Here is a 12,927-nt window from a genome sequence, read left to right on the forward strand (position 1 = left end):
TGCACTATGTCCTGTCATGGCTGTGTTATAATGTCTATAATTTAAATGTATTGTAAAGCAACGGGGGTTCAGGCGGGGGCTCGAACCCGGGACTCCCGCGTCACTCAGCAGGGACCCAGCCCGGTGAGCTAAAGAGAGATCTCTCTACAGCCCGGTAGCTGTAGTCCTGCTATCACAGGGAAGGGCAGCGACGTCACCGCTCTGGTAAGCCGGCTCTTACACAGTGCCTGTCGGCCGTAAGCGTTACAGTATTGTCCATGTCTGTTTGTTATTTCTTTTTCCTCCACTGTTGCTGGGTACAGCTGAACGAGTAGGCATTCCAACACACTTGTTGTATATGGCCAATAAAACATCTTGAATCTTGAAAGTGACTGCCTGCAGCAAAGCTTACTTTGCCTGTTCAGCAGTAGGTTAAACTGACGAGTTCTGACAGAAATGCTCATTTTATGTGCAGCCGATTTTTGATACTACTCATCTGGTGAAATGAATGTACTGAAAAAAAAATTATCGGAGTTCAGTTGGTTTTAGAAGCAGAAGGAAAATGACCACTTGGAAGAAACACATGTTGCATATCCTGCTGTTAAACCTCCAGCCATTTGGGTTTCATTCAAATGAGGAAAAAACCGTTTAAACTTTAAACTTTTTTTTCATTTCATCCAGAATGTCTTGGACAAGTTGTCATGAAGACAGGAAACAAGCTGTTTCACACAGAAATGGATCCAGCTGAACTGAGGTGCATCTGACAAGCATTTTCATAGGCAACTGTTTTATTATTATATTAATAATCTAACATATTCCTACTGTATTCTTGTTCTTCATTCAGGCCCCGCCCCCTACAGATCGCGGCTTCTGATTGGCTGAGTCGCAGGTCCGCGCGCTCGGCGTCTCCGCCTCCTCCGGCTCCGGCTCGCGGCTGCCCGCTCCGCTGAGGGCGCGAGAGGAGCGCAGCCGTTATTTGTGAGCGGCTGTGTGTCGGAGGAGCGATCGTCTCCCTGCGGCTGATCCCTGTGGAGGCGTGTGGGGCTCCTGAGGCGCGGCTCTCTCTGCCTCCTGTCACTGCGGAGAAGAGCCGAGGGCAGACCTGCAGCCCCGCTCCGCCGCTATGAGAACCAGCGGGTCTGCAGGACCGTCAGTCTCGGACCTCCTGCGGCCCAGCGACGGGTCTCTGCTGCTCCCGGCCGCAGGGCTTCACACACCGTGGCGCTGCTGCAGGGCGCTGCAAGACGAGCTGCTTCAAGACCAGATGTGTCGCTGCGGACTGGTTAGAGCACAAGGTCTGTGCGTGAGCGAGCGGAGTGACCATGAGGAGGAGCCGGAGAGCAGATCTGCAGGGCGAGTCTGGGTCACAGGAGGACTAATGAGCAGGCTGTGTCTGGGAGAGGTCTGGCAGGAGACTGGAGTGACAGTAGAAGCCCTGATGAGCGAGTCGTGTGAGAGAGGAGGGAGAGGCGAGTCTGGATGGAGGGAGGAAGGGGTGTCTGACGTCATATCGTGAGCAAGACGCTCCGCTCCGTGTTTTCTGAAACTTTCCGGCTGACACTTTGGAAATCAGACAATTAGTGCTTCTGTTGGTAGAGTTGGGAAAAATCAGAAAGCATATAAAATTGTAATTTTATAATTAAATATAGTGATTATAATGACTTATTAAACGTGAGCGTGACGTCGACACATCGGGATTGTGACGCAACAATTGCGGTCCGGGAAAGCGCTCCGGTGCTGCTGAGTCGCTCAGCGCTGATGCTCGTAGCGAAGAAAACACTTCAGCTCGACACGGCTTGTCAATATTCTCTGTCTTTTCACTGAAGATCCTGGTGGTTTACGGACGAGGTAGGGACCTGCCGAGGCTCCGTATCGCGGATCCGATTGTTCTTGACCTGTTTCTCCTGGGCAGATCGAGCGGTTATTGTGTTAACACGGTGTTCAGTGAGAGGGGGTTAAAAGCTCTTAACCTGCTGGAGTTTTATTAAAGCCCAGAGTGCAGATCTGAACAGGAATTCATTGCTGCTTCTGTTCCTGTCTCTGCTTTCACTGATGTGAAGAATTTGCTTGTGTTCTCAATATCCTGTGTCTGCCCTTCAGCCTGTTGGGTTGTATTCCAGTAGGACCAGCTGGTTAGAGAGAGTTCTGTGGTGTCTAGTGGGTCTGCTGTTGTCCTGTCAGCAGTACCTTGACTCCCAGTGTGTGAAAAGAGCCACCCAGCTCCCTGCTTCACTGTGCTGTTCTACTGGCTGACTGACAGGTCCAAGATGAGCCCGAAGGAGTGCAGCTGTGAGCCCAGCAGGGTGAAGTGGCTCTCCTCCTGTGTGCAGCGCACAGGCTGCCAGTGCCCCGGGCCAGGTATGACACAGCTGGATCTAGACCAGTGCCCCCTGAAGCCAGTCCCCCCACACACTGACTCCTGGCTTCCCTTTCCACTGGGACTCCATCCCTGGGCTGACTGACCTGAGGGGCTCTTCGATGTCACCCTGCAGGTCTCCTCAGCTCGAGGCAGGGAAAGCAACAGCAGTCTCCTCATCTTTTCAACTAATAATGATTTGAGCAAAAATAAACAAGATATAAGCTAAAATAATAAGATATAAAATAATTTAGTATGAGAGTATTTTTAAGAAGACTAACATCCATGTAAGGTATGAAACCATTGAAAGTGTTGAAAATGAGTAACTCACAGTGGTTATGAAATGAGCTGTGTCTGAGTGATGTACTGCAATTATTCTTTCATTTACATTTAATTGTAACTTTGGGAAAAGCAAATGTATATTGATGAAGATCTGTCCAAGTCCTTTTGACTGGGTGTGAGAGACGCTGAATTAGAGGCTCTAATCCCCTTAGAGCAGCAGAAGGAGGTTCTCCACCTGGGAGCAGAGCTGCTGCCTGATTCTTCTTCAACACTGAGATCCTCTGTTTGCGGAGGAGCAGCTGCTAACAGGACTGATGTGACCCACAGAGCAGCTCTGTTTGTGGGCTCTTCAGGGTTCAGAAGTGTCAGTGGCTGCAGCTGTTATTCAGGACCACGAAAACAAAACCCTGCACTCTGAAGCCTCCTGCCCTTAGAGCAGATCTGTATTCCTCTCTGGGGTGAAAGAGTCCCAGCTTTTACGGGCTGTGCATCAAAAATCATTTTGATCTCTATAATTCTCAGACATGTGTCAGCAGGGTTTTAGGTCCCTCAGACAACAGGTCAGTTTAAGAGTTTTCTCCCTAGAAGTCTGTGCTGCGGCGACACCAGTGTTTCCCCTGTCTGTTTGTCTGCTGTAGATGAGGTCCTGGCTGTTCTGGAGGGAATGAGCAGCTCTGATGAGGAATCTGGGAAGCTCCTGATAGAAGAGCTGCTCTCCCTCCTGCAGAGGAACACCAAGGGGACACTGCCAGTTATCCTGGGATTCCTCGAGAGCCCCCAGGTAACATGAAGGAGCTCCCTACACACCTCCTGACATAGTCGTTGCAAACGCACTAATCAGGAGCCCAGTGTGCTCCAAGATACTGTCTCTGCTTTTTCTTACAACTATAAGTCAGAATGTAAGCCCTAACGTGTTGTCATCTTGACAGATGTGCTTGAGTGGAAGGCTGGGGTTTCTCTGTGTGTTTCCACTCCCTCGTGTGGTGAGCTGGGGTGGTTCTGCTGTTTCACCCTCAGTGCCCGTTGGCCAGGCTGACTGGCCCTGAAGGAGAAGCCTTTGAACAGACACTCTTGGTGCTGTGATGAGAGCAGCAGTCTCACCCCTGGCTTTGGTTCTTCCCTGCTCTAGGTGACAACTGCCCATCGCTCTGCTGTCCTCCAGGCAGTGGAGAAGCTGCTGCGCAAAACATCTGCGCAGCATCTGGATGAGTCCTTGGCCAAGAGCACCGTCTCGATGGCCTTGAATGAGATGACGATGTCACCGGTATGTAAATCCCTTTAATTTCAATCTATCGAACTGTTGTCTTGCTGCAGTGCTGTGGTCTGTTTCCTTGCCTGTAGCACACATTGTTACATCTAATGGTAACAAATCGTTGTATGTTAACTTGTGTGCTCATTGGCTTGATCCAAGCTGCAGCTTCAACTCCAATACTATCGACTCCCAAGTCACTCTGATCTCTTTTTACTGTTGTTTCAGAAATGGCTGCCTGACTGGCAACAGCCAGCCAGCAACATAGTCATTTGTGTGGTGAGAGACCACTACGACAGTACCATGGATATGGTACTGTCCTTCTTCCAGCCCGGAGTGCTCCCTCACCACACGCTGCTGAATGCTGTAGGAGATATCTCCCGCAACTGCAGTAAGTTCTGTGCTGCTAATGGGGTGTGATCTGCACAGATATATTCCAGATTTTTTACTGTGTTGTATTTCAAACTTCATGATACTGCTCGTATCTGTCCATTCAAGCCCTGATACATGAGCTTATTATGAAGGCTCAGTGTTTGTTACTCATGCCGCTTCTGACTCTCTAGTGTTATCATGAGCCTTGGTCCCTACCCAGTGTGAAATGTGTTTTCTTTGAAGGTCGTGACATAGCAAGGGATATAGTGAGACTGCTGGACCTGCTGGTGCCTGTTCTTCCCCTTGCTGTGACTAATAAAATGAAGGCAATGATGGCTTTTGGTAAGTGTGCAAGCTGTCTCATTTAGGGGGACAGTTGTTATCAATGCTTGGTTCCACTGGCAATCCACTGATAAGGCCTGTTCAGACCGCTTCCCACTGAGCTACAGGACTGCTTTGATGTAGCTGAGGAGTGTAGCAGGCTGTTCCTCTCTTGTGTTGTCAGCATTGGAAGGCCTGTATGAGAGCTGGGCAAAATTCCAGGGTCCCGGGCAGTGTGTTCAGGACTGTTCAAGCCAGGTCATCATAAGTTTTGATGTAGTGCACAGATGGCTGCCATCTTCTGAGCCAAAGGTATGGGATCTTTAATCCAGTGTAGGTTATTTGACATCTTATTAATCATCCTGAATTCTCAGATGTTCTGGAGGAAAGAATGGACTTGAATGCCAAGAAAAGATGTGTCCATGCAGGTATTAGGGAAGGGTATCAGGGTCTAGGGTTCAGATCACAGTAAGCAAAGTTGAATAGGGTGTACTTATGAAGCAGGTTTTATTCATTGCTTAAAGCTGTTCTAACTGTCTGCGGTTTTAGACAAGTTTGCTTTCCTGTGACTGTATCCTTTCCTTGAGGATGATGGTGTTTGTGTTTTGTCTGAAGGTGACGGAGGCCATTGTCTTGGCCCTGGCAGCTATGTGCTGCCTGCTCCCTGAGGAGAAGTTTCAGAGTGAGCTGCCAGCAGTTTTACAGGCCTTCCAGCCACTGTATGCAGCTGAGCTGGACATCAGCTACTCCAGAATCAACAAGGTAGGCCTGTGACCGACAATGGGCCTTTAGGTGTACAGGTTGTGGATTGCGAGGTCCGTTTCTTTTAGAAAATGGATTTTGATTCCTTAAATTGTAGATCGAAACAATCACTAGTAGCACTTTCCCAGTGTCCCTTTGTCCACAAGCTCCAGTGATGTGCTGGTGAGGCCCAGTGCAGAAGAGGATTATGGTCTGTGGTGCCCCATGTGATTGTGGAAGGGTGTGAACAAGATGGATCTGCCAGGGGTAGAGTCCAGGGGAGGCGTTATCCTGCTCTGTCAGATTTTTGTGTGTGATCAAACTACCAAAATCCTAATGCTAATGTGTTATTGCATACACTGAGAGAGTGAGGCCTCTTGATGAAGCAGCAGTGCCTCTCCAGATTGACTCCAACGTGCTCTTCTTTCAGAGTCTGAGTGTGCTTGTGGGGGCAGCAGTGCCGAAGGCCAGACCAGTGCTGGAATCCCAGCTGGAGCAGCTGCTGACCATGGTCCACGCCCAGGTAATGGGGACAGCAGCCCGCTCACCTGCACAGAGAGACGTTACAGTAGTGAAGCCCTCAGGAGCCTCATCAATGACAGCAGCTCAGTGCTGTGATCTACCCCTCTCCACAGCTCATGGCAACACAGAAGTGCCGTGTATCTGACTGCTGAAGCCATTATTCATTCAGTTGAAAGATATTGATGACTCGGCTCATTTTATCATGGCATTAGAACAGCAGTCCATGAGAGAGTGTGCATGATGCCCTTGTGGGTGTTGTAAGAGTGCTCTGATGCCTGTCTGGTGTCCCAGGATCTGGCAGTGCTGATGGGGCTGTGTGCCAGTGTGCACCTGGATGTGGTGCTGTCTGTGCTGAAGAGACTGGAGACCCAGCTGACTGACCCAGCCTTCCCCTGCAATGAGCAGGGCTCTAGGGTAGGTGTACTGCATCAGAGTCCTGACAGACAAACAGAAGCTGCTCTTAATGTCAGCTTCTACCTACAAGTTTCAGCACCTTGATCTGGATTGTCATGCTTGTTACTGCAGAGTGATTTCACCTGTGCCCTGATTCTGTGCTATGGGCACGTTGCACTTAAAGCACCTGCAGAGGATCTACTGCAGAGAATGGACACTGACTTTATGGAGAGACTGAGACACCATGTCACCACGAAGGTAGGCAACATGTCCTCCTTTAAGAACAAGAGACCTGACAGAGTGAACCTCACAGCTCCTGTCTGAAGAGTGTATTCAACCACTGATACATTCTTTAATGTGCTTCTCTAACGCAGGGAGGTATTCGTATCAACTCTCAGGCAAAAGTTCTTCCTTATTTGTTCTGCTACTTTCCTGCAGTGTCTGGGTAGACATTGTTAATTATACTTCAACCTGATTGGATTGTTCTGGGGAGGAGGACACAGGGATACAGTGTCCAAGGCTGTCCAGGCTGTGAGTGTCCATCAGAGTCCAGGGCTGGTGGAGGTGAGGTGGCGTCTGGGCTGTCAGTGAGTGAGCTGCTGTGTGTCCCCCTGCAGGAGCCCAATGTCAGACTGAGCCTGTGCCGCAGTGTGGGCATGATGGCACAGGCAGTGCGCAGCGCCAGTCCCTCCGGAGCTCCCAGCTTCCCTGCCAAGGCCGAGCTCCTGGCGACAATGATGGTCAGTGTGTCTGACGCAGTCGCCTGTCTGCTGTTTTCCCACACGGATGCTCTGGACAAGCTGTATCCTGTCACTGTGAATCGGAGAACAGATAGTTTTTGAGAAGTGATTGGACGGGAAACTGTTTTGCTATTGATCAATACAGTTGTGTTTTTAGCTTTTTGGAAACACTGCTCCAGAAGTATTCAGAAAAATGACTCCTTTGTTCACACCTAGTGACATGATCCTGTGTCCTGTCTCTGAAGACAGCACTGAGAACTGCAACAAAGGGGCAGTAGTGGACAACTTCAACAGTCAGTGTAACAGAGCTCATGTGATCTGTCTGAGATTGACCTGCTGTTCTTGTTCCCTGTAGGCTCTTGACCTGCTGCAATTCTTCGGCAGTAGTTATACTCTGGATGACAGCTTGGAAGAGAGTTTGAGGGAGGGGATATTATATCTGGCTGCACAGGACCTCAGACAGACCATCCAGTCCCTAGTGACCCTCATTTCTCCCTCTGAGAGGTAGAGCACAATTCTAACAGTGAGAAGCTCTTTGCAATGATAAAAGCATCACAACAACAGCACTGTGTTGTGGCGTCAGTGTTTGTGTATTTTAGCTCTGAGAATGAGTTTGAATGCAGAGCCCTGCACTGACAGCTGGGGATGTATTTTACAGCTCACTCTCGGAGGTGTGGCAGGTCCTCAGTACCAGCCAGGTGGTCTCGGAGACCGTGAAGGACCTGGCTGATCATCTCGGCCTGATGAGGGAGATGAAGGTGGATGATCCAGAACTGGATGTAAGTGACTATAGAGCCAATCTGCTGGTGTTTCTAACTGAGCAGAGGACAGATAGTCAGACAGCTGACAGCTACAGCACGGAGGTACTGTCTCCCTGTAATATGTCGCTGCCCAAGAGCAGGCAGAGAGACACCAGCAAACAGGCAAGCGGCTGTGTGAACAAACAGCTCCCTGTTTGCAGCACAGGGACAGGCTGGTGAGCACAGAAAAGCGTGGTGCAGACCAGCAGCCCAAAGCCACGTCCAGAACAGGCCAGATCAAAGCTGGGTGAACACAGAGGCTCAGCACACAGCAAACTCCAAACTCAGAGCTGATGGTAATAAGCACAGTCTGTAAACAGACAGACACAGCACACAAGCACAAGAGGGTGATCTAGACAACAAAGGCAGGGTGAAGCTAGGGGCCAGTATCCGAGGAGCAAAGTCGGAAGACAGGGAGAAGCTTGAGACTTTTGGCCGAGTTCCTGAGCGCTGCCAGACCAAGGGCTTGTGTAGCTTGAACCTCCTGAGGCAGGCGTGGTGGACAATTATCTTCAGATGTGGCTGGCTAGCACGTCAATTTTAGCTGTCCCTTCTGCTGACCAGCAGCGACCAGCATGACCCTCCCTCAGTGTAACCCTTGTCCCAGCAGTACTGGGAATGAAGGCCGACTGGTGTCCTCCTGTCTTCAGATCCACAGACACACAGAGGAGCAGCTGGCAGCTCAGAGCTCAGCCCTGACAGAGCAGGAGACCCCAGCTGAGCCAGTTGTTCTGCGGGCTCTACTGGGCTTGATCACTGTCCTGTCCATCGCGGACAAGAGTCAAGCCAAAGCACTGGTGCCCTTTGTGTACTGTAGAGCCAGGCCCTGCTTGGAAAGTGTAAGTTTTTTAAGATGTTCTTTATTCAAATATTGTGTCATTTGTTTTTGTCTATTAAATTTAAATATAACGTTTGTAATTGTAATCAATTGGATATCCATGATTACAGTGTTTGTTCTTTGAGCTACTGAGCTACAGTGGGGTCAGACTCCAGCCCTGAGAGGAGAAAATAAGTGGTGACAGTTTGTGCGTGTCTGTGTGTAAAGTTTCCCTCTTGTCCTGTGTCTGTGTTACAGGAGAGCCCGGAGGTCCGCAGAGTCACAGTGGTTCTGCTGGGGCAGCTGGTCAGGCTGGGCTCTGAGAAAGCCCGGCTCAACAAAGAGGTCCACAGCTCCCTGGTCAGCGTGCTGCTGAACCTGACTGACCCCAGCCCAGAGGTCATCCAGGTAAAGACACAGAGCTGCCGCTGGCTGGGCTGAGCCTGTGGGACTATGGGTCTTCTCACGTCCTTCTTTGATATTGATACTTGTCACCTATCCAGTGTTTGACCAGCTTTGCAATTGGCGAAGAAAAAAAACCCTACAGTCAGTACGAACTTGTAGCCTGTAAATCTAAACATTCAGAGGGTTACTATCAAGGATGTGTCAAAGGGTTTCAGGGCTGGCTTCTATTTTGTGACATTTGTGTAGTTTCTGTTTAATTTGGGCTCTGTTTCAAGATAAACTGGTTTTGACAATGTGGATTTCCCCAGGCCTGCTGGACAGTCCTACAGCACTTCACCCTGGAATGTGTGCTGTCCATGAAGGAGATGTGCAGGATCCTGGTGAGTGAGGTTCTCCTGGGGCTGGCTTCTGGGCTGCTGGTGAGAGAGGGGAGCACACCCTGCTTTTGGGACACAAACACACAAAGACTTGTGTCAGATTTAGGAAATATATTTGTGCTAAACCAGGCTTACACTGAGCACTAATTACAGTGAGTAGCAGTTTATATCCAGATTATAATCACAGTAGTGCTGATGAGTTCATACACTCTCATTAGATGGATTAGAGGTGTTTATGTGTAATGGAGGGCTGTCTCTCACATGGGGGCTCCTGTACAGTAGTAGTGTGCTGTCTCACACTGCCCTGCAATATTCCCTGTGTCCAGATAACGAGTGGGCAGTTCAGCCTGGCCCAGAGGCTTGCACTCCAGGGTGCACAGAGCAGAAGGGCCTGGGTTCGGGAAAGTGCTGCCATCTTCATTGGTAAGAGCTCAGTGACAATGAGAAGAGTGATTGAGGCTCAGTGTAGAGATGATGCTCCACTGGTAAAAGTGAGTTGTGCTGTGGTTAGTGATGAGGGTATTGCCGGGATGGGAATTCAAGCATTAAAACGCTACTCTGTAGGTTTCCCTTGAAACAGGTTTGAGTCTGAAGGTGTTTGATCACTGGGGTTTTCTCAAAGGACTCAGGCTCTGATATGTCACACTAGTAAAAGGCCTCTAGTAAGAAGGCTCTAGTATGTCTAGCTACAGTAGTCTCATTTCGGCAGCAGGACACTGGGCACCACTTTCAGCCTTTTTCTGTCTAGTGTTTGAAATGCATTTTTCTGTCAGTAATGAGGCAGGTTAATCAGACTTACCAATGTCACCAGGAAACACATTTCCATGAGCTGCTCTCCATTCAGAGTGTTGGCAGTGTGCGCTGGTGCAGTATCCTGTGTGGTGCTGTGTGTGCAGGAGCTCTGCTGTTCAACCCCTCTGTGTTTCAGGCCTCCAAGTGCAGCAGCTGCAGAGGAGACTCTGCTCTTGTTTCGCTCTGAGAAGAGCTCAGCGAGGTAACGATGCTTGTGTTTTGTGTCCAGTATGTTGACCAGTTGTTCTTGTACAGTATATAATAATTAATAATAATAATTGCTTACACTTATATAGCACTTTTCTGGACACTCCACTGAAAGCGCTTTACAGGTAATGGGGATCCCCTCCACCACCACCAATGTGCAGCCCCACCTGGATGATGCGACGGCAGCCATAGTGCGCCAGAACGCTCACCACACATCAGCTATCAGTGGGGAGGAGAGCAGGGTGATAAAGCCAATTCATAGATGGGGATTATTAGGAGGCCACGATTGGTAAGGGCCAATGGGAAATTTGGCCAGGGCGCTGGGGTTACACCCCTACTCTTTTCGAGAAACACCCTGGTTTTTTTTATGACCACAGAGAGTCAGGACCTCGGTTTGACGTCTCATCTTAAGGACGGCACCTGTTTACAGTATAGTGTCCCCGTCACTATACTGGGGCATTAGGACCTACATGGACCTCAGGGTGAGCGCCCCCTGCTGGCCCCACTAACACCTCTTCCAGCAGCAACCTTAGTTTTTCCCAGGAGGTCTCCCATCCAGTTACTGGCCAGGCTCACACCTGCTTAGCTTCAGTGGGTTAGTATTTAGTATTTTAGAGTCTGTTTAACCAGAAATTCTGGCTGTAGCCTCTCACACCATAGATACCCAGTGTACAAAGTTTTGAGAAGTTCAGAGCATGGAGATGAAAAATGTATAGTTGGCCTGTTTAGCAGGTTTTTGTGGAATTGCACATCTGTAGTAGCTCTGCTTTATTTTATTCTTTTTAGAGACTTGTGCGGTCTGTGAATTACAGTGTGGCCGTTTCTTCCAGCTTCATAGTTTGACATTTTTGACTACTGTTCCTTCTGACAGTGAAGAGAACACAGATGTCACACAGAAAGGATCTCACACTCCTTCTTTAACCCCACTGCATGAGGTCCAGACCTGCTGCTCTGCACAGTGTCTCCTAACTCACACCTGCTGGGCAAGAGCTGGATCAGCACTGCAGCTGTGTGTCAGGAGCTGAGCAGGGCTGCAGGACCCCGAGTAACAGCCTCGTCTCTTTCCTCCCGCAGATCTGAGGGTCCTGCTGAAGGACCCAGAGCCGCAGGTGCGGGAGAGGGCTGCTGAAGCCATGGGGCTCTTCACCCGGCCCTGAGCAGCACTCTGGAGTCGGGGCGCCCCTCCCCAGCCACTGCAGAGACACCTGGGCGCCCCAGCTCATTCTGGACCAGACAGCACACCTCTCTCTCTCCTCCACACACAACTTTGTGTTTAAATAAATTACACAACGTGTACAGAAGCTGGTTTTCATTCCAGAATGTATGAATGGTGCTGAACCAACACTGAAGTGTATGAAGCGCTTTTCTGTCTTCAGTCTGCAAGTGTTCAGACAGGAGAAGCTGGAAACAAGCTGTTTCACACAGAAGTACAGAATACAGAGCAGTGAAGTGCAGGAGAGAGACAGAGGGGCGCAGGAGAGCTCAGGTGATTCAGCTTCAGCCCAAACCGACGAGTCTGTCCACCCATCAGTCCGCTGACCTCCTGTGGCACAGCGGCAGGTCTCTGGCTCTCCTGGCCCACAGGGATTTCTCACACCGCGGCCCTGCTGCAGTGTGCTGGGAGTCGAGCTGCTCTGAAAGTGCGATTTGCTTTTACAGATTGTTGAGAGCACGAGGTCTCTGTGTGAGGGAATCAAGTAGGAACATTATAATGCACTGTATAGCAGACAGATCTGTCTGTTGCAAATCTAGATCATTCTTTCATACAATCGGTGCAGCAAATGAACATGAATTGTCTTGGTTTGGTTTGGTTGGAGATTTTTATGATCAGGAAAAGCCACGGTGATGGTGTAGCGTGAAAGACAAAGCAGCAGGTCTGTGGAAAGTGGGAGGAAGCTGCAGTCTGAAGTGATCGTGGGGAGACGCATGTCTGAGGTCATGTCATAAAGAAGAAGCGCTGCTCTGTGTCTTCACACACTTTCCAACTGACACTGGAAATAAGAGAACCATTTGCTTGTGGGGAGAGCAGGAAGAATACTAAGTTGTATAATAACTTTCAATCAATTAATAATATTAATGATTGTAATCACTGATTATGCGCATGTGTCACGTAGTGGCAGCAGGATTGTGACGTAACATTCGGCAGTCAGGAGCGCGTTCCAATTTTACTGACTTAAAGAGCTCAAGTACGAAGCGAAGAAAAAATCTCACCTTCTGAGCTTCTTTTTCCACTGCGGATTCAAGAGTCATAGCTGTGTACTGGACTAGGCAGGGACGTGCTGAGGCTCGGTCACACAGATCGGATTGTTCTAGTGTTGTGTCTCCTGGGCAGATCGAGTTATTACTGTGTGAACATGACTCTGAGCAGGAAGGAGTTCAAGCCTCTTAACTTATGGGTGTTGTGTATTCACTAGAAGACTATGTACAGAGTGCAGATCTCAGGAGAAATGAATTGTCGCTTCTGTTCATGAAGTGCAGGACTTCCTTGCGTCTTTCATTTCCCCATTCTGCCAGTTAGCAGAGGTGGATTGTATTCCAGTACAAGAAGTTGGTAAAAGAGAGTTCTGTGGTACC

The 12,927-nt window shown here is 49.4% G+C and overlaps 1 protein-coding gene across 7 annotated transcripts; it reads left to right on the forward strand.

The window, feature by feature from the left end:
• Window positions 1-896: 896 nt before the first annotated feature.
• On the forward strand, window positions 897-11,649 carry LOC138225320 (uncharacterized). Of its 7 annotated transcripts, none has more exons than XM_069185156.1 (20): window positions 897-1,827; window positions 2,240-2,337; window positions 3,256-3,398; window positions 3,747-3,881; window positions 4,095-4,257; window positions 4,482-4,580; window positions 4,744-4,871; window positions 5,175-5,321; window positions 5,731-5,823; window positions 6,114-6,236; window positions 6,348-6,473; window positions 6,833-6,955; window positions 7,311-7,459; window positions 7,614-7,734; window positions 8,406-8,594; window positions 8,831-8,980; window positions 9,286-9,357; window positions 9,681-9,845; window positions 10,283-10,348; window positions 11,428-11,517. In XM_069185156.1, the coding sequence occupies exons 2-19, from the start codon at window positions 2,247-2,249 to the stop codon at window positions 10,331-10,333; spliced, it is 2,268 nt and encodes a 755-aa protein (XP_069041257.1). In that variant the 5' UTR covers window positions 897-1,827; window positions 2,240-2,246; the 3' UTR covers window positions 10,334-10,348; window positions 11,428-11,517. The 7 variants fall into 7 exon arrangements, with proteins under 7 accessions (XP_069041257.1, XP_069041258.1, XP_069041255.1 ...); XM_069185157.1 differs by lacking the exon at window positions 11,428-11,517 and adding an exon at window positions 11,225-11,402; XM_069185154.1 differs by lacking the exon at window positions 11,428-11,517 and adding an exon at window positions 10,731-10,944 and having other exon boundaries at window positions 897-1,448; window positions 9,681-9,777.
• Window positions 11,650-12,927: the final 1,278 nt, after the last annotated feature.

This window comes from Lepisosteus oculatus, chromosome 27 (assembly GCF_040954835.1).
Source record: "Lepisosteus oculatus isolate fLepOcu1 chromosome 27, fLepOcu1.hap2, whole genome shotgun sequence".
Classification (NCBI taxonomy): Eukaryota; Metazoa; Chordata; class Actinopteri; order Semionotiformes; family Lepisosteidae; genus Lepisosteus; species Lepisosteus oculatus.

Excerpts from the sequence above, each read along its gene's own strand:
- LOC138225320 (XM_069185154.1), top strand. The coding sequence starts at position 2,247 with ATGAGCCCGAAGGAGTGCAGCTGTGAGCCCAGCAGGGTGAAGTGGCTC. Across the intron at positions 4,581-4,743 it reads GAAGGCAATGATGGCTTTTG|CATTGGAAGGCCTGTATGAG; the intron begins GTAAGTGTGCAA and ends TTGTGTTGTCAG. Across the intron at positions 9,358-9,680 it reads AGGAGATGTGCAGGATCCTG|ATAACGAGTGGGCAGTTCAG; the intron begins GTGAGTGAGGTT and ends CCCTGTGTCCAG.